This window comes from Calidris pugnax, unplaced genomic scaffold (assembly GCF_001431845.1).
Source record: "Calidris pugnax isolate Ruff unplaced genomic scaffold, ASM143184v1 scaffold163, whole genome shotgun sequence".
NCBI lineage: Eukaryota > Metazoa > Chordata > Aves > Charadriiformes > Scolopacidae > Calidris > Calidris pugnax.
Genome location: NW_015090899.1, coordinates 524,360 through 544,409, shown reverse-complemented (window position 1 = coordinate 544,409; position 20,050 = coordinate 524,360). Strand labels below are relative to the sequence as shown.

The window sequence follows — 20,050 nt, the reverse complement described above, 5'->3', positions numbered from 1 at the left end:
GAAAAATTCAGATAACATTTCTTTGCAAACTTTTCACTTTAAAATCTATTCCAAATTTTAGTGAGACTACATTTTATTTTGTGAAGGTGTTCTGATAGCCAAGAAATAACTTGTAATAGCATTCCTTCTCTTTCAAAGGCTGTGAGGTTGTTATGTAAAGGGTTCTTTTGCTGTGACTTTCACGTGTTCTGGTTCCTGCCGTGAACAGCTTCCTTGAGGCTCTGAAAGATGTGCCTCCAGAGCTTCACTTCTGCAATTATAGGCTTTATCTAAATGCTCCAACAGATCAGTACATTAGTATTTATCTAAATGCTCAAACATTCCCAGTACATTAGTAAGATGAAGATCAAAATTTGATACTTAGACCTTCAGAAACCTGTCTTTATGGATCTGTGACTTGAGTACGCTCTTGTCGTTGGTATGCTGTTATGCTAGATATAAAAAAAAATGTATAATGATTAGGTAATGTCCTTAGTTTCGTTGCTCACTTGTACTTTTTTTGGCTGTGGGCAGGTTGTTTAATCTTACCTGTTTTATGACGTAGCCTCAACTGACCCATAATCTTACATAGCTCTGGAGAACACACATATGCGAGTTGTATTCAGGCTGCTGACCCAGTTGTGTGTACAATAGAGGGTGTTCTACTAAAGAAAACGTGCTTTCAGGTCTTGAAAAACAATTCTGTTGGAAGTTTGAAGCATTGTATTATCACAAGCACAAGAGCTAGAAGTGACTAAAGATATGTTTTGTCTCTTTTATAGACCAGGGAGATCTTTGGAGGATACTTCCCTATTAGGCATCTTTATCATTCTCTGGTCACGGTTTGCAATGTCTGCTAGAATATTAAGACACTGTTGAATATTTTCAGTTATCTGGGGCTGTCTAGATTATCTGTGTCTCACAACCATTCTAACCCTGGATGACAACCCCCCAAATTTATGAAAGTCAACAGCGATGCGTTAGTATTGTAAATATTGCTGTACTGTGGTGTGCTCAAGAAGGTCATTACTTGTGAGGGGTTTATATGTGTGCTTTTTCTATTTACCATAGCAATTTAAGACAGAGGCTTACCAGCAGCAGATAGAAATGGAAAGACTGAACCACCAGGCAGAACTATTGCTGAAGAAGGTGACAGAGGAGAGTGACAAACACACAGTTCAGGACCCTCTCTCAGAGCTCAAACTACTGTGGGACAGCCTAGAAGAAAAAATTATAAATAGACAGGTAAATATACTTGAAGGTGGGGGCTTTATTCATGACTTAGATTTTTTTAGAAAAGTTTTTTATTATGTATAATGTTTGTATCAATTTACACATTCCTTTTGGTTTGGAAATTCCGGAACTATGTATAATTTGAATTTTATAATTTATTCAGTTGCTTTTTATGGCTTTTAAACCCTTAGCAGTATTCTTTGTCACTTCCTCTGTCAGCAGTGCCATGTCAAATCTTTATTATTTCATTTTGATTACTTGATGACATCTTAAGTAGCAGTTGAAAACGTGTTTGTATGTGTAAAAGTAATATTAGCTGCTGCACTGAGCACTGTGAAAAAAAAAAAAGACACAACTTAATCCTTAACTGTTTCAGTGCTCTTTCCTTAAATCATCAAAGTGAAAGAGAGATCTAAAGATGCGGTGATTTGAAGTGCATTTTTTTTCTAAATTGAATCGTTTCACAACAAAGAAAAGGGTTTAAAGATCATGCACCAAATTGCGTTTATATTGAAATTATGTTTTATGGGATAAAAAACTGCTGTCATATCTCTGATGAGGGAACTGTCAGACTTAATTCTGCTGTGGTTACAGGGGGTGTTTGAAGGTGAGGAATGTAAGCCTGGCGCGTAAGGCTTTACACGGAATTGCCAACTCAGCTCTAACTCCAAAGCAGTTGCTTGTGTTGGATAACAGTTTCTCCCTGGGTTTTATGATATCATATGCATAGACTCCGCTCTGGATTATGGTGACTAATGGTAATAGAAGCCAATTCACCAGCATTGTGGAACCATTTGATTGTTGATTTTGTTTTTACTATAGCACAAGCTGGAAGGTGCCTTGTTAGCCTTGGGGCAGTTCCAGCACGCCCTGGATGAGTTACTGACGTGGCTGACGCATACAGAAGACTTGCTGAATGAACAGAAACCTGTGGGTGGAGACCCCAAGGCTATTGAAATTGAACTTGCCAAACATCATGTATGTAATTATAATGAGTATTAACTGAAATGTTCTTTTGATGTTTATCTTAGTGCTGAGCCTTGTAGTAAAACTTAGCGCTCGATAAGTAATTCTCGAGAGATTTTCAAGATGCAGATTTAACTGAAATGTAGGCTTGGAATAACTAATATCTTTCCTGCTCCATATTCCTTCCTTCCTTCCTTGCATATGCCACACAAGTGGCATAGCTTTTAGCCAAACAGAGCAGCAGCTCACCCTAATATTCACTTTTATTCACCTTAATTTGACCCAGGGAACTCAGAAGTTACTGAACTTCCTACTCTCTGTGAAGCAATAAACACCTTGATTAGTTCTGTTTAAGCCAGGTCTCACAAAATGTATGTGACCATTACATGTGTTTCTTTCTTGTTTCTTCCTTCTCAGAAAATAGTAATTTGTTCTTTTGAATTCTGCAGAATTGTATCTCAGTTGGGTCCAACCAACATGAAAAATGCCTCTCTGAAAATCTCAGCAAACTTTAGGGCTATCCACACCCCCATCTTTTTTCTCATTACATACCATTTAGGGTTTATTTTTTAATGCTTTTCTTTTTTAGTATTTTTACTGATTGTTGTGACTTTGGATGAATGGAAGAGTGCTTCCATTGTGTCTTTATTTTGAAGAGTATCTCCCAGGAGCAAGAGAACTTCTCTGCCTCTTTGTGTGGCTCGATGCGCTGTTGGTGACGGTGTGTTGTTTCTAGGCCTGAAGGTTTCAAACCAGCCTCATAAATCCTCTCATAATTCCTTTAAATCTGCCGTTTAAATTTTTGCCCTGTGTATGATGTGAAAAGTATTCAGAGTCCATTTTGGATTTAGAGAGAATAGGTTGAAATTGACAGTACACAGATAATTAAGGCATTTTCATTGTTTGTGGTAGTGCAGCAGTGCAGCTTCTAAGGCCTTTTGCATGGTCAGTAGGAACCTGAGCAGAGTGAAATATCTCTGTGCCCTGTGCAACTACTGTTGGAAACAGGCCCTTAAAAAAAAAAAAAAAGGAAAAAATTACAAATGCAGCTTCCACTCCATGAACCTTTTATATTCTTATCGAGCGGAAGTGTTTTACTCTGAAGCAGCATCCAGACATCGTTCCTGACTTCGCCTACCTTCGGTGCTGAAGGGGTTCAGCAAACACATGAGCAAATGTGCTTCCTTTTCATACAACTGAGCTTGTAGGTTAGAAAGTTCACACAGTAGTGCATCCTGTGGTAGCCTGGAAAAACATCCACCTCTGGAATAACTTTGGAAAGAATAAACCTTGTCCTTAGTGAGCCTCAGCAGGAAGGAAGGGAAAAGATGCATCTGCTTCTGTGGATGTCCCTTTTTGGAAAATAAAATAAGGGATACCTTCCCATGCTTAGCTTAGAAGAATGAAAGCAAATGTGATGCTGGTTTTGTATACAAGGGCTACTTGTGACTTGCTGCTCTATATAGTTTATTTTAAAGTTCCTTTGTATTTAGCTTTTTATTTTTCCAATGTGCTAGTGTTTTGAGGGAGGTGAGTTTGAACGAGACCCCAAGGAAGACAGCAGTCATAAGTATGAATTTCTTAGATGGGGCTTACCATTCTCTTCCTAACTATTTTACATACTCTCAATTCTTTATTTCTGGTATTCTTAAGCATTATTTATTTATTTATTTATTTAATATTTCTGAAAACGGCATCCTTTTCCCAAAAGCACTTTTTGCATTTTACACTTTTACTATGGTTGGTGATAACAACTTTTCAACCAGATGGAGGAGATCTTTTTGGTATTAGTATGGCAATCATTCCCTAGCTTTTAGCACAGCTGAAGTGTCCTGGTAGCCTGACACAAGGTGAAATGAGCTGCAGACCTGAAATGCATGAAAAGGTGCCACAGCAGTCAGGTTGTATGGCCCAGCAGGCATATGGTATTATTCCTCTCTCTGCTCTCTCGGGCTACTGTTCCACAAGCATTTGGCACTACATACATAATACTGTTTTGACACCTTACCCTCAAAACCAAAGAAAAATCCTATTAAAGAAAAGTATGTAGTATATTAAGGAAAGTGAAGACAGAATTCTTTACTAACAGTACCAATTTCAGAGAGAAATATATGCATTTAGGAAGAATATATTATTTTTTCTAAGGTATAAAACCAAAATATAGCATTTGGACAGGATGGTCTGTTATTGCTTTTGATTGAAGAGACCTTAATTATTAGCTTTAATTGCTGCTACCCGTGCTGATGTTAAACTATTGCCTTGCCACTAGATTAGAACTAGCTCAGTCATTTGTAGTTGCCTTCATTCAGTAATTTACCAAGGTTGCCCGACGTATATCCTGTGTTACAATTGTAGGTGCTACAAAATGATGTTTTAGCTCATCAGTCTACAGTGGAAGCAGTTAAGAAAGCAGGAAATGACCTGATTGAATCAAGTGCTGTTGAAGAAGCAAGTAATTTACGGAGCAAGTTGAAACTTCTGAATCAGCGCTGGAAAAACGTGTTGGAAAAAACAGAACAAAGGAAGCAGCAGCTGGACAGTGCCTTGATCCAGGTGAACAGGAAATGATTAAATAAAGAGATAACTCAGAAAAAGTGTCTTTTTACATGAAATACATAGATACATGCATTAGAAGTTTGGCCTAAATCAAAACCATAATGCAGACACTCCTGAATTTGGAGAAAGTTTGAATCCAGCTGTGTCTTCCACAGCTGGCCGCTGTCTTTTATAGTGCTGAATCAAGACTTCAGCTTTTTGGCCTACATATTTCTGTATGGGTATATTATTCAAGGAAAACATTGATCTCACAGTTGCTCATTTAGCCTGCTTTCAAGATTTCCATAGGTTTTGGGTTTTGTTTTTATCATTTGGATTGAATTGAGCTAGTTTAAATTTGGGGTTGGTGTTTTCCTTTTGGTTTTTTCTCTCTTTCGTTTCCTTTGGTTATTGTAAATATCTGATGAAATCCGTTGCCAGTGTAGTTCTGCATCTGAGCTAGGAGTAGAACGGAGAACAACATCCAAGCAAACTCATAAAATGATCTGGTATAATTTAGGCCCAAGGTTTCCATGGTGAAGTTGAAGATATGCAGCAATGGCTGACAGACACCGAACGTCAGCTGTTGGCATCCAAACCTGTTGGAGGCGTACCAGAAACAGCAAGAAAGCAGCTTAATACCCATATGGTAAGTATCAGTATTAGAATGCTTTGCAAATTACATTTTGGGACTAACTATCTTTCAAGAGTGTTTATGGTAAATACAGTGCATGTTCTATATATCACAATGTCTGTACAGTGTCTTAAAAAAACTTCATAGCCTTCAAAACAACACTTGTTATTTTCAATGTAGGAAAAGTAGTCATTTGGGAGACGCCCAAAACTGAACCATTAATAGTGATGAGACAGAAATAAAATAACTTTTGCATCCTTGTCCTCAGAAAGAAAAACAGAGAAGCATTTACAGATTTTATCAGTGGTTCCTAGTTGTCTTTTCCCTTCTGTCCTCATAACTACATTTATGCTTTTTCTAAGATAGGAAAATTAATCTATTAGCAATCCACATTCATTGAATCTTGAATTAAGAGACTTGATTCTTTATCTAACCAAAGCTGACATGAAAATCATCATTAGCACAGATGTAATAAGGACTACTGGCTCAGATAGAGACTCTGCTTTAATTAGAAGTGGCAAGATGATCAGGATGCCTGAATTATTCCCTTCATTCCTTTCCTTTCTTTAAAAGAAACATTCTATGAATTTCTCCCCCCCTGTAGAACCACAGACCTTAAAAAGATGACACTTTAACTTAATATTTTACCTCAAAGGAAGGAGGTTCATAGTGACCCATTTATATAAAATCATGGTGTGCTGTTAGGCCAGGATATAACCCCAAGCCCAGTGATCTGAGCTCCTGACCTCCTGGCTCAGATGTAAGAGTTATATTTGCTGAACTGTCCTTGAACTCGAATATGCCTGACGTGATTTCCATTAGAACACTGCCTTGTCATAGCTTTAAAAATCAGATTTTATTTTGGAATGGTGACAAAGGTCATTGCCCACCAATGTGAGGCACTTTTTTTTTTTCTTTTTTTTTCCTCCAAAATTTACTAGTAACTATTTTTGAGAAGGAAAATAATTTACAGTTTTAAAATTAGTTGTGACAGGAAACTAGGACAAAACACAGAGATAACCTTACAGTTTTGAACCACACACACACCCAACCCTTCTCTTTTTGTCTTAGGGAAAAAAAGAGGTAAAAAGAAAGCCTTTTTTTTTTTTTTTATTTCCTGTGAGAGTGGAGCATAATCCCAATTCCATGGGAGTCAATGGAGCTTTTTCTGTTTAAAGTCAGATCAAGACCAAAAAATTTCCCCTGGAAAGTGTCAGGGTTTTCTTTGGTCCATTCTCTTGCTATGCGAATCAACAAGGCATTTTCTATACTTAGTGCATTTACGGATTGATAGTTAAAGAATCTTTAAACTGAATATAATATTATAATTGGAACAAATGTGAGTATGCCCCCAGTTATATGTAGTCTATATATATATAATAATTTCCTAACTATACATGTACATTTTAACAGATGCCCCCAGTTATATGTAGTCTATATATATAATAATTTCCTAACTATACGTGTACATTTTAACAGGTTGTTGCTATGCTCTGGGCCATCATACACTGCAGGCGTTGACTGGTTATCCTTTAATGTATAGAACCCTTAAAAATTAGGACTTGATTTCAGTTTAGTTAAACCTGAATGAATCTGGGCAGCTATTTGTGAATTCCTTGAAATGTTGAGGCCTCTTGTCCTGTTGAGTACAATTTATCATACGTTCTAAATTCAAAGTTGCCCCTAAGTGATACAAACCATGTTAATTTGTGACCTGAAACCAAAGAATAAAGTTTTGCGCTGTATTTTGATTTGTTTCTCATTGGAAAGAATGTGATGAACCATCTTCTTGAGTATAAGTTTCTACAGATATGGATAAAAAAAGCCCTCAACCATAATCAGTTCAAAATGGAGTTGAGACTGGGCAGCATTTCCAGCTACGGCAACTCCAGGAAAACAAAAGATATGAAGAGACGTGACAGGACACCAGCAGGGAAGGGGCTTAAAAAGAGGTCTCTTTGGCTGATCCAGTGCTGCCCAAACAATTCCTCTGCTTTTCTTAAGAGAATCGTTTTTCTCAGTGCCTCCTTTAAAATAACTTCAATTGCTTCTACCCTCTTAAGAGTGTGACCAGTGCAGGTTTAAATACGGTGATGAACCCCTGCCTTTGACTGAGCGTAGCAGAGGTGCTCCAACCCCCTGATCGTTCTTGTGGCCATGTTAATTTGTGACGTGAAACCGAAGAATAAAGTTTTGCGCTGTATTTTGATCTGTTTCTCATTGGAAAGAATGTTATGAACCATCTTCTGGAGTATAAGTTTCTACAGATATGAATAAAAAAAAGCCCTTAACCGTAATCAGTTCAAAATGGAGTTGAGACTGGGCAGCATTTCCAGCTACGGCAACTCCAGGAAAACAAAAGATATGAAGAGACGTTACAGGACACCAGCAGGGAAGGGGCTTGAAAAGAGGTCTCTTTGGCTGATCCAGTGCTGCCCAGACAATTCTTCTGCTTTTCTTAAGAGAATTGTTTTTGTCAGTGTCTCCTTTAAAATAACTTTAATTGCTTCTACCCTCTTAAGAGTGTGACCAGTGCAGATTTAAATACAGTGATGAACCCCTGCCTTCGACTGAGCTCAGCCTCAGTGTCTGGGGTCTCTCCTGCTGTGCTGTGTCTCCTGTGGTTACTTCTGGGGGTTCTTCTGCTTCAGTGAAGGTGCCCTGGGGAGTTATGGAAACCAGAAATATTGTAGGGAGGTTGGGAGCAAAGGAGGAAGCAGTCTAGGTGACACCACTTTTCATAGTCCTCAGAAAGGAAGCAAGGAAGCTTTCTGTCCTGTTAAAAAGACAGGTTGATGTAGTGCTGGGAGGTATGGTTTAGTGATGGGGATGCTCCTTGTTTGTTGTGTGGGTGTCTATTTTTGTCAGTTAGGTTGACGGTTGGACAAGATGATCTTTAAGGTCCCTTCCAACCTAGAAGATTCTGTGATTCTGTGATTCAGCAAAATAAGAATTTTATAAACAGTGATTTTTATATTGTTAAATCGACTGAGCTCAGCCTCAGTGTCTGGGGTCTCTCCTGCCGTGCCGTGTCTCCTGTCGTTACTTCTGGGGGTTCTTCTGCTTCAGTAAAGGTGCCCTGGGGAGTTATGAAAACTAGAAATATTGTAGGGAGGTTGGGAGCAAAGGAAGAAGCAGTCTAGGTGACACCACTTTTCATAGTCCTCAGAAAGTAAACAAGGAAGCTTTCTGTCCTGTTAAAAAGACGGGTTGATGTAGTGCTGGGAGGTATGGTTTAGTGATGATGCTTCTTGTTTGTTGTGCGGGTGTCTATTTTTGTCAGTTAGGTTGACGGTTGGACAAGATGATCTTTAAGGTCCCTTCCAACCTAGAAGATTCTGTGATTCTGTGAAATCTTACAGCTCGTGGTTGAACCTCCTTCCTGCTTTGCTCTCCTCGGCGGTTGGGCACAACCCTGTGTACAGTATCTCTTAGCCCAAAGAAAACATTGAGTTTTGGCTCTTGTCCAGGCAATCAGAGGAAAAAGTTCTTTTCCTCTGATTTACAAGCTACTTAGTTCTAATCTCCTGGAAGATGTCCCTCATTTGGGAGCTTGCAGCAACTTCATTGGTACATTTTGGATGGGTCCCTTCCAACCTAGAAGATTCTGTGATTCTGTGAAATCTTACAGCTCGTGGTTGAACCTCCTTCCTGCTTTGCTCTCCTCAGCGGTTGGGCACAACCCTGTGTACAGTATCTCTTAGCCCAAAGAAAATGTTGAGTTTTGGCTCTTGTCCTGGGAATCAGAGGAAAAAGTTATTTTCCTCTGATTTGCAAGCTACTTAGTTCTAATCTCCTGGAAGATGTCCCTCATTTGGGAGCTTGCAGCAACTTCATTGGTACATTTTGGATGGTGTGTTACAAACATGCACTTTTGAGTAACATGCACTTTTGATTGCCACCTCATCTTTAACAAGGTTCAATGAGAAGCATTAGTAGAATAGTTAGCAGGTAAAACAGTTCTTACCATTATTCTTCCTGCTTTCTTTGTGTGTCTAAAATGTCTAAAGGCTCTCACCTGGCAAGTGAAGGAAGATACAGACAAAACAAAAGAGAAGGTGTACACCAAAGCATTCTAATCTCCTGGAAGATGTCCCTCATTTGGGAGCTTGCAGCAACTTCATTGGTACATTTTGGATGGTGTGTTACAAACATGCACTTTTGAGTAACATGCACTTTTGATTGCCACCTCATCTTTAACAAGGTTCAATGAGAAGCATTAGTAGAATAGTTAGCAGGTAAAACAGTTGTTACCATTATTCTTCCTGCTTTCTTTGTGTGTCTAAAATGTCTAAAGGCTCTCGCCTGGCAAGTGAAGGAAGATACAGACAAAAGAGAAGGTGTACACCAAAGCGGCCCTCCCAAGTTGTCCCACCAACTTTTGAAGGTGTATGGGTTAGGTCTGGGCTTTCAGCACACTGTATAATGCTGGGGCTTTTTGTATTTCAGCTACAGATGGACTTTAAACCAACCAAGTTGTAGCAAATCTTGTGCAGTGAGTCCATAGTACTTTCTTTGCCAAGCACTGGATCTCAGAGAAAACATCTGACAGACAATACAGGTTCTCATTTCCTGAAGAATTGGGCCCTTCCTTTGCTCATTTGGCTTTTTATTAATTGCACGTGTTTCCTTTATTAGTCTTAATCGTACCCGGTAAATGTTGCAGGAGGAATAAATATTATACTGGTTTTGTAAAGAGTATTGAATTTCTACCTGAATTTTTTTTGTGTGTGTGTGCTTTCTTTATTTAGGAACTTTGTGCTGCCTTTGAAGCCAAAGAAGAGACATATAAGTGTCTAATGCAGAAAGGCCAGCAGATGCTTGCAAGATGCCCAGAGTCTGCCGAAACAAACGTTGAGCAGGACATAAATAACTTAAAAGAAAAATGGGAATCAGTACAAACAAAGCTCAGTGAAAGAAAAGTATGTGTTTTTACATAAAAATAGAAGTGCAAATCATGTATTTAAGGATGTTTATGCACACATCCTTGCTTGATCTTTTAGATTTAAAATCTATCGTAGAGACAGTTATGCAGAATTCATTGGTATGTTTAGAAAGTAAATAGGATTCAAGAAGTTGATTATCCATAGTTGAAGAGAGGATAGCTGAGAGCAGCACAAGCCTGTTCTATAGAAATGTGTTAACTGATACTGATAATGCTCATTTGGTAGGACAAGGGCTTTTCTGGTTTTTATTACAGTAATCATAGACATGAGAGAGTGAATAAAATTATTTGATCATTCTAGTTTATCTCCTTCTCAGTACAGAATTGCCGCATTAATTTTCCTAGCTTTTATCCATTTTTTTTCTTTAAATTCCCAAGCACTTGGCCTTCTGCCACTTTCTTCAAGTGACTACCTTCTGTTCTAACGTAGATCAATGATTCCACTGATACACAACATACGTTTTCTTATTATTAATTTCATTTTGCTTTCATTCCTTCACGAAGTATAGTCCATTTGTTCTACCTCAATCAAACAATGAAGAATATCAATAATTCCAAACAGAGCAACTCTCTGTAGAGCCCTGATACGTATAAAGCACAAATATTTCACTAATAACTGAGTTATATTTTCAAGTAAGAATGTTGGTTTCTGTTAAGGTAACTGTATAATGTAAGAATGTCCAACTAATTAATGCCCAACATGAGCACGTGCTTTCAGGAAGCTGTAAGGTTGGAGTGCTCAGCTGGGACAGCTGAGCCTGAAAATCTGAGCCTGAGTTTGAAAATCTGACTGCTGTCGTATAATCAACAAAAATTCTGTACCCAACAGCAGTCTCAGATGAGGCAACCAAGGTGACAATCGGGCTTTATTAAAAAGAGGTGGTCTAGGCAAACTTGTTCTTTGTTTAGTACAAGAGAATAAATTAGATGAGCTCTTAGAGGCTTGTCGAACTGCACTGCCACCTTAGATTTCTGTGATTTTACTGGTTCTGTATTGAAATGGATAAATCCACATGTCCCATTAGGATTAAGTAGCAGATGATGTGATGTTCTAATGTGGAAAATTTTCTCTCGATACTAGGGTGCTGTATTTTCTACTCATCTATCATTCATAATTTTACTGTTACTCTTCTATCCATCTCCTTTAATACGCTCAAATGTAGGCTGTTACTTGAAAACTCAGAAACTTTGAGTTAGAAATGTGTTTTAAAATGCTAAACTAAAATGGTTTACTTCATGAACTAAAATGGTTTACTTGGCTGAAGCCCCTGCACAATATCAACTGCTATTAAAGTATGACGTATCTTTACAGACCAAACTGGAAGAAGCCCTCAATTTAGCAATGGAGTTCCACAACTCACTTGAAGATTTCGGCAATTGGCTTACTCAGGCTGAGCAAACTCTGACCGCAGCTTCTCAGCCAAGTCTTATCTTGGATACTGTCTTGTTTCAAATTGATGAACACAAGGTATGTAAAGAAACAGATGTGTAATGTTTTTCTCCCACTCTGTGGAGATACTTTAACAATGTCCAAATGAACCCTGTAACGCTGGCACTCAGAGAAACATTTAATTTGTTTTAGAATTGCATTTTATAGTCTTTCTCACTACATCATTCTTTATCAGACTGGGGTTTTTTTAGTGTTTACCCAGTGCTTGAGCAATGTACTATTTGGAGTAATTTTCTCTCTTTTTTCCAAGGTTTTTGCCACAGAAGTGAATTCTCATCGAGAGCAGATCATAGAGCTGGACAAAACTGGAACCCATTTGAAATATTTCAGCCAGAAACAGGATGTTGTCCTTATTAAGAATCAGCTGATTATTGCACAGAGTCGATGGGAAAAAGTAGTTCAACGCTTAGCTGAAAGGGAAAGAGCTTTGGATGATGCAAGGAAGAGAGCCAAAAAGGTAATCGGACAACAGCTGTTGTACAACTCTTTGAACTTAACTGTAATTACATCCAGACTCTTGAAGAATATGGTGCTTTAAAGCACTTTCAAGTAAATCCGCGTTTAGCGTAACAGACACCGTTGAGTTAGTGGAGCAATTTCTGTGATTCAATCATAAAGCACTTCATTTGTGAGGTGAAAGCATCATTTTCAACCCAAGCAGTGACTTCTGTCTGCAATACAGGATAGTCTGAAAGAAGAAAGTTACAGTATGGCTTCCACATGTATATATCGACCGTCCTCAAAAAGCAGCTTCACAGTCAACCCTTCTATTCTAAAGAATGTTTTTGAATGCCTTTCAATAATCTGTGGGAGTATTCCTTTAGTATTTTCTCCTTGAGTTTACATTGTGCCCAGATTAAGCCTCATCACTTCTTCAATCTCTTATGTTAGTTACTAGACCAGTATCTTCTGTGTGGTAAGGTGCCTCCGTTTATTTCCTTAAAAACCTGGAGGCTTTTTTCCACGGGTTTCCTCACCAGGAAGCTCTCATGGCTTTTTTCCCTAGATTCATGTTTCCCTCTCTGAGGAAAATAAATGATAAGATGCAAAATACATGAGAGGAATGTAACCTGTTTCAATGTCAATAGGACGTTCTAGCATCTATTTATTCAAATGAACATGACCTTTCAAGATTTTATCATGTTCACAGCCGAACGTATTCCCATCTTCACTACCACTCAGCTTATAGAGTAGAAACTTCTCTGAGCAATAAATTAGCCCATAAGCCAATCAAATGTTATTTATTTTCCAGCAGTTTCTCTTGTGCACTCACAGATACAGCAATGCTGAATACAGTAAGTTGTTAATTTAGGACGACAACTATCTATGCAGAACAGGGAAGGAGTACAGAAGGGTACTGGTGTCAAGGCCTGACCCACGGCCCTGAACAACAGGGGCCAGGAGCCTTAAGGAGTTTCTGAACTATTTCTTTTCATGTGTAGGCAGCCCAGGCAAGAAGAATTTTCAAAAGAGATGCAGAGGGAGAATCAGCCAGCTTAGAAAAATGGAATCCCAAAGGGATGCTGCTTTGTGAAAGCTGGTTGAATTTTTGGTCTTTCCCTGCTTCCTTTCCTGAAGCACTCTCTTTGTTGAGACAGGAAGGAAGATCAAGAATCTGTTCCTTGCCCGTTAAGATAGCATTTGAGGTAATGAGAGCATTTGTGAGTGTCCCAAAGAAAATCTTGAGCAGTCATCCAGATGGGAGTTTTCCCCAGTGATTTACTGCTGTTGTGCCATATAGGCAATAGCTAAACCCCATTCTCGCTACATTTTTAGTAATGAATAGCAAATGCAGGAATCTGAATGCCCAGCACATCAACAGAAGTTACCAATATGTCTTGGAAAGATGCATAATGTGTGGGCAGATCATGGACATAAAAGGTTGCTAATTCACGTGGGAGAAGGGAGGCTAAGTCCAGTGGGCACATGATTGAGCAAGTCCCTGTTTGAGAGACCAGGGAGCAAAAGCTCACCAAATATTTTCAAAGTCTGCAGATGGACATAAAAGGTTGCTAATTCACGTGGGACAAGGGAGGCTAAGTCCAGTGGGCACATCCCTGTTTGAGAGACCAGGGAGCAGAAGTTCACCAAATATTTTCAAAGTCTGCAGGGTACTTGTTTGGCCTGTAGAGAATGAGTTGGGTTTAGTGTTTTCAAACTATTCTATGAATCAGTGAATTTCAGAATCCGTGCAAATCTCATTTTCTTGCAGTTCCATGAAGCCTGGCACAAACTTATGGAATGGCTGGAAGAGTCAGAGAAAGCTTTGGACTCAGATCTTGAAATTGCAAATGAACCTGACAAAATAAAGATGCAGCTCGCGCAGCATAAGGTGAGTCATGAGTGATGAAATACTTATATCTCATTGGGCACTTTGTAAGTCTATCACCATTCCATCAGCAAAAGAAGTAGATTTGTGGACTCATTACCATGGAGTGCATATTAGCTTTAAATTTAATGGTGGTGTGCTGCGAGTGAGGAGTGGAAAAAAAAGTCCACAGGTTTTTTTGCACTTATCCTGACTATGAAGTCTAGTTGAACCTCTCAAGCCTCTCCCTCTGGATGGCATCCCTTCCCTCCAGTGTGTTGACTGTATCACACAGCTTGGTGGTGGTGGCAAACTTGCTGAGGGTTCTCTCAATCCCACTGCCCATGCTGCCAGCAAAGATGTTGAACCACACTGGTCTCAGTACCAGTTCCTCAGTACCCTGAGGAAGGCCACTCCACTTGTCACTGGTCTCCACTTGGACATTGAGCCGTTGAACACAACTCTTTGAGTGCGACCGTCCAGCAGATCACTGGATATTGCAGGCTTTTTTGAGTCCTTAAAACCACAATTTTACCATCTGGTTAATTGGGTTGGGATTTTCCTTTTAGTGCTACGGGACCACCTCAAAACTGAAAAATAGTCTTGTATTTTGATTGGCAGTTGCTTTTTATGTGAAGTGGAAACATTAATTAAATCCTCTAGAAAGTACAATGACACCACTAATAGCAAAGGTTCTTTCTCTTCATGGGATTCAAAATTCCAGGACTAGCTTTCCACAAACACAGCTGCTGTGAGGGAAAATGTAAAAATCTCCCTAATTGACCTGGCTTTTCAAATAATCATAATGTAAGAGCTCTGTAGTTCCATCACACACAGAGTAAAAGGATGGATGGAAGAAGTCTTTACTTCATTTTTCCTTTTGAGCCTAGAATAATATATTGCTGGGGATCAAGTGGGTGAGTGGTAGAATCTTCAGAGACGGACTGTCTCTCAAGACTTACCTTGGAACAGTTTTGTCAGAGAAAGAGTATTGAAAGATCATATATTTTTCTACATTTTGACATATGTCTACTTTTCAAGTCAATCTTATTGATCTCCATTTACTCCTATTTTTATATTCTGCATAATATCCCCAAGGGTTTGCATATCTAATTTGCCCCTCCCAAAGTAGCTTCTGATGATTGCTTTTACCTCTGAGAAGTTTTGCAATATATATTAATGATTGGTTACTGCATCAGTCTGCTTTACTTTTTTATCATGGCTCAGTTTATGTGATGACCTAAGTGTTTTCCTGGTTGATAAACAAAATTCTCCTTTAATATGGGAGAGTTGGCGATTGGTCAAGGAAAAGTAGTTTTACCTATGTTTGCTGTAGATAAAACCTACACTAACATTCTGTTATGCTAACTCTGCAATTTCAGTTTGTTCTGGCATTGCTGCTGTTGCCAGAATTTGAAGTCAGCAGTAGGAATTTAAAAAAAAAAAAATTAAACACCTTTCTGTTAAGATAGTCTTTCTTGTCTTCTCTGATGCCATCAATCGTTCAATCCTTCCACTTCCCTCTTTTCTTTCTATGAAGTTCAAACTCCTCATGAGTACGGTCAACACGTTGTGACTTTGCTTTTGAGCCCTGAGGTTTGACTCTACTTTTATTCTCCTCCCCTCTTCTGAAATCTTAAACTTGGTAATCGCATTTGTTCTTTCTACCTACAGCAGTTGTTTTATGAGCCCAAGCTTCCTCGCATGGATTGGCAGCCTCGTCGCTTCTCTCAAACATATCTTTTCTTCAGCTTCTTTTCATATAAAATGCCCGCAGAGAATAGCTACTTGAGTTGCTCCAATCTCATTTCTCATTAAGAAGTGGGCTGGAATGTGGTACAGGGACGTTAGGATTGAAACTGGCAATTTGGAGGAAAAAGATGAATGTGTGTGAGTGAGGGAGTTCTGTGAACTTTGTGACTTTAAACTTCAAACAACCCCCCCAAGAAATCAACTCAATTGTTTTTTAATGAGCTGTCAAACCTCCCAACGCTGCAATGTCCTTCCTTGTATTTTGAGTCTTTTCCTTCCACTCCCACATATACCCCCCGTGTCTGTCTTTGTCTTTTGTGTCCAGCCTTGAAGGTTTCCTTGCTCCATTTAGTTAACGATTTTGCTATCTGAACTGAATGTGTGCTCTCTCTGTGCTGTAAGCAATAATTTGGACTCGCTCCTTGCCAGTTTTTACTGCCAAAAAAAAAAGGCCCTGAAAGAGAAAAGCCAAGATAATATGTTTTCTCATATCTAGTGTGTTGCCAGGGACTTTCGGGGGTTATTCATGGTGTGTTTATCAGCAATTTTTTCTCATTTTTAGAAGTCAGGAATGGAAAAACCCTTACTAGGTCACCCAATCCATTCCTGGGCTAATGCTGAATGTTCCTCACTGTACATTTATATGAACCTGGCTAATTTTATCTGTACATTCCCATCTTCCTTTGAAGGGAGGGAGGTAGTTAATTACTGAGATTTCGTTCATCTTACCTGTCTGCTCCTGGCAGCTAAAACGAAAATCCAATCTCAATTACACCTCTGTGGAATCAAATGAAAGTAGATACTGTGGAGTGTGTGTAGTCCCTCAAAGAATGAATGGGCTGCAACTCTTTGTTCACCGTTATATCTGTTTCTCCTGCATCATTCTTCTATGGAGCAATACCATTTTGTTTTCTCATGCGAATCAAGTAACACTGTGTATGTAGTGTTAAGTAGTTAATAAACCCCATCGAATGAAAAGAGCACAGACACATTGATTGTATTGAAGGAACTTCTATAAAAGTTCCTCTACTTGGGAAATTATTTTTATTGTAGTTCTAGCTTGACAAAGGATTTTGTTTTCTCATGCGAATCAAGTAACACTGTGTATGTAGTGTTAAGTAGTTAATAAACCCCATCGAATGAAAAGAGCACAGACACATTGATTGTATTGAAGGAACTTCTATAAAAGTTCCTCTACTTGGGAAATTATTTTTATTGTAGTTCTAGCTTGACAAAGGTGTTTGTATTCTTTCTTAAAATGTGTTTCTTTGTTGATTCTTTCTTAAAATGTGTTTCCTTGTTGTTTTATATAGAATCATAGAATTGTCTAGGTTGGAAGGGACCTTAAAGATCATCTAGTCCTACCATCAACATAACCCTGACAAAAAAATAAATAAGAAATAAGCAATAAAAAAACAACAACAAAAAAACCACAAACAAACAAAAACCTAAAAACCACTAAACCATATTCCTGAGGACCATGTCAGCCCATCTTTTGAACACCTCCAGGGATGGTGCCTCAACCACTTCCCTGGGCAGCCCATTCCAATGCTGGATAACCCTTTCCATGAAGAAATCTTTCCTAATATCCAATCTGAACCTCCCCTGGTGCAACTTGAGGCCATTTCCCCTTGTCCTATCTCCCATGATTTGGGAGACGAGACCAACTCCCACTTCTCTACACCCCCCCTTCAGGTAGTTATAGTTATATATAGTTATATGAGGAAAATGAAAGTAAGGAAATGGTCAATTACAAAATAAATGCTGCCTTGTTTTTTCTGATAAATTTTGATCCTCGGTTCCCTCTGGATCCTGAAATAGCCCCAGTGTAAGGACAGTGCAGTGCAAAATACCAGTCAAGTTTTAAAAAGAGAACCTTGAATCACCCTAGGTAAAGCTGTCGTGTTGTCCACATGGCATAACCCAATGCCTGCCTCTTCAAGATACCTCCATTCCACCCGAGCTCTCCCTGACACACGTTCACATCTAAAAGGAACAGATGATTGTGTGGACACACGGGGAAGTTGGTGGAAGAGTTGTGAGCTACCATGGCACAGGTAGTGGGAGTGGGACCAGCTTGCCCGTTGGGAGGTGAGCAGGGACACGTGTGGCCATGAGGAATCTTTGCCATCTTTACATGCCCCGAGGAATTGCTCCAAGTTGGAAGTGGTAATCATTTCCTTGCTGGATTTGATGATGCCAAACGTTGCTCTTGAGAACCAGATGAAAATCTGTTTCAGCAAACACTGGGCAAAAACTCTTTTGGCCTACTAGTATTTTTTTGTGACTAAAAGAAAAAAAAGAATATTTGATTCTGTATGTAAGTTTCCTAAAGCAAACTTCTGATTTATTTTTAACTCCTAGCAGTTCATGAAGGTGTGAAATAAAACACTCAAAGCATTCTTCCCACTTAAAAGCTGCTGTGCAGTGCTGGTTTTTGTCTTTTGGCAGTGTTCCTTTATTTAATTATTTGCTCTGTCAGTCGGGTGACTCCCCTGCAGTATCAGCTGAGCTGTGTTTCTGTGGGCTCCTCTCTGCCTGTGCAAAGCCTGGGCAGAAGGAGCTGGCAGAGCTGGCAGGCAGATGCAACTGCTGTGTCACTGTCATCTTCCAAAGTCCCTGGATCACAGAAACCTGCTTGGGATCCTGAGTTCCAGCCCAAACTGACTTATTGGGATGTCAACTGGCTGCTTCTTGTGCCTGGGTTTGTGAGCTTTTGGCATACAATTCTTTCCAGTTATAGCATGCTTCGATCTGAGGAGGGTTAAATGCTTGTGGTCAGAGGTTTCCCAGCTTGGCCATGCTGAGGTAAAACAGAATGACCTTTGTAGCCCTTGGGATGCTCTACACTGGCTTGAAATCTTTGTATGTAAAAATATAGTGTGGAGATTGCTCAGTTCATGGGTCCCGAAGTAGCAGTTCTTTCACATTCTTCTGATGACCAGGCATCTCCTTGCTGAACCTTAGGAATATGATGCTGGGACAGGAATCATTGCTCTCACTGAAGGAAGGATTTTCCAGAAGTTGTTCCAGCAGACATAGAGCTACATTTCCAGAGAGGACAAAAGGCAGGGACTCTGCTAGTGTCAAGCCCCGTATAATTTGAGGTGCACTGTGGCCCTAGCAGACTAGAAATTTTGCAGTAGGTTTAAATTTTTCTTGCAGTAACACTTACAATTTCCATTGCAAATAACATATTGAAGATTAATTAATTGTGGCCTGTAAGCATGTAATGCTATATGGGTGTTTTCTTTTTCTTCCATATGTGTAGGAGTTCCAGAAATCTCTTGGTGCTAAACATTCGGTGTATGATAACACAAATAGGACTGGACGCTCCTTGAAAACCACCTTGGCTGATGACAATTTGAAACTTGACAATATGCTGAGTGAACTAAGGGACAAGTGGGATACAATTTGTGGAAAATCAGTGGAAAGGTAAATGAAAACCAATGTAATTATTCAACAGATAAGATAAAAGACTTAGGAGAATTCTTTTGCCTTCTGTTGTGTAAAATTAAAACCAAAGTGACTAGCTTATTTGATAATTTAGAGTGCCAAAGCAGTAAAATACTAGAAATGTGTGCTTTACTGATGGTATGAAAGAGGACTGGGGGGGATTGGGGAAGGAACGGTCCCACAATTTAAAAAGGGAAACACTGATTTAAAGCCCTTAGTTAAGATTTTATGCTGAAAATGTTTTCTTGAAGTGTATTCATGCTTATTTTTATGTGTGAATGTGTTAATGTTTTTTTCTCCCCAGACAAAATAAGCTGGAGGAAGCCCTGTTATTTTCAGGACAGTTTACTGATGCTCTGCAAGCTCTTATTGACTGGTTGTACAAAGTTGAACCTCAGCTGGCGGAAGATCAGCCAGTACATGGAGACAGTGATTTAGTGATGAACCTGATCGACAATCACAAAGTAATTCCAAAAATATTCTTTTTTAATTACTAGGTTGCTCGCAAGTGTAGCATTTTGATGCTCCCTTTGCTTGGCTATTCTGTAATTTTTAGAAACATGGGATAGTTCTGTAACACAGACATGTCATCGAGAACGTAAAGTGTTTTAAAACATACGTGGAAGACAACATTTAGTGACTCATTGACACCAGTTAGCATTGAGATATTCTGTTTAATGCTGCTATCCTGTGTATTTATGAGTATCGTGTCAAAAATCATGAGTGTTCATTTATGAATTTCACTGAATTTCACTGAATTTTTAGAGTTGGAAGGGACCATAGAGATCATCT

General features: G+C 39.1%; 1 protein-coding gene across 1 annotated transcript in view; it reads left to right on the top strand.

Moving 5' to 3' along the window:
• Nucleotides 1-20,050, top strand: part of LOC106891813 (dystonin-like) — an 89,875-nt gene that overhangs the window by 24,812 nt on the left and 45,013 nt on the right. The window contains exons 17-26 of the mRNA XM_014948587.1: nt 1,051-1,224; nt 2,035-2,190; nt 4,534-4,731; nt 5,234-5,362; nt 10,099-10,269; nt 11,605-11,760; nt 11,993-12,199; nt 13,955-14,074; nt 19,074-19,237; nt 19,563-19,722. Coding sequence (XP_014804073.1) covers nt 1,051-1,224; nt 2,035-2,190; nt 4,534-4,731; nt 5,234-5,362; nt 10,099-10,269; nt 11,605-11,760; nt 11,993-12,199; nt 13,955-14,074; nt 19,074-19,237; nt 19,563-19,722 — 1,635 coding nt within the window. The remainder of the gene's footprint in view (nt 1-1,050; nt 1,225-2,034; nt 2,191-4,533; nt 4,732-5,233; nt 5,363-10,098; nt 10,270-11,604; nt 11,761-11,992; nt 12,200-13,954; nt 14,075-19,073; nt 19,238-19,562; nt 19,723-20,050) is intronic.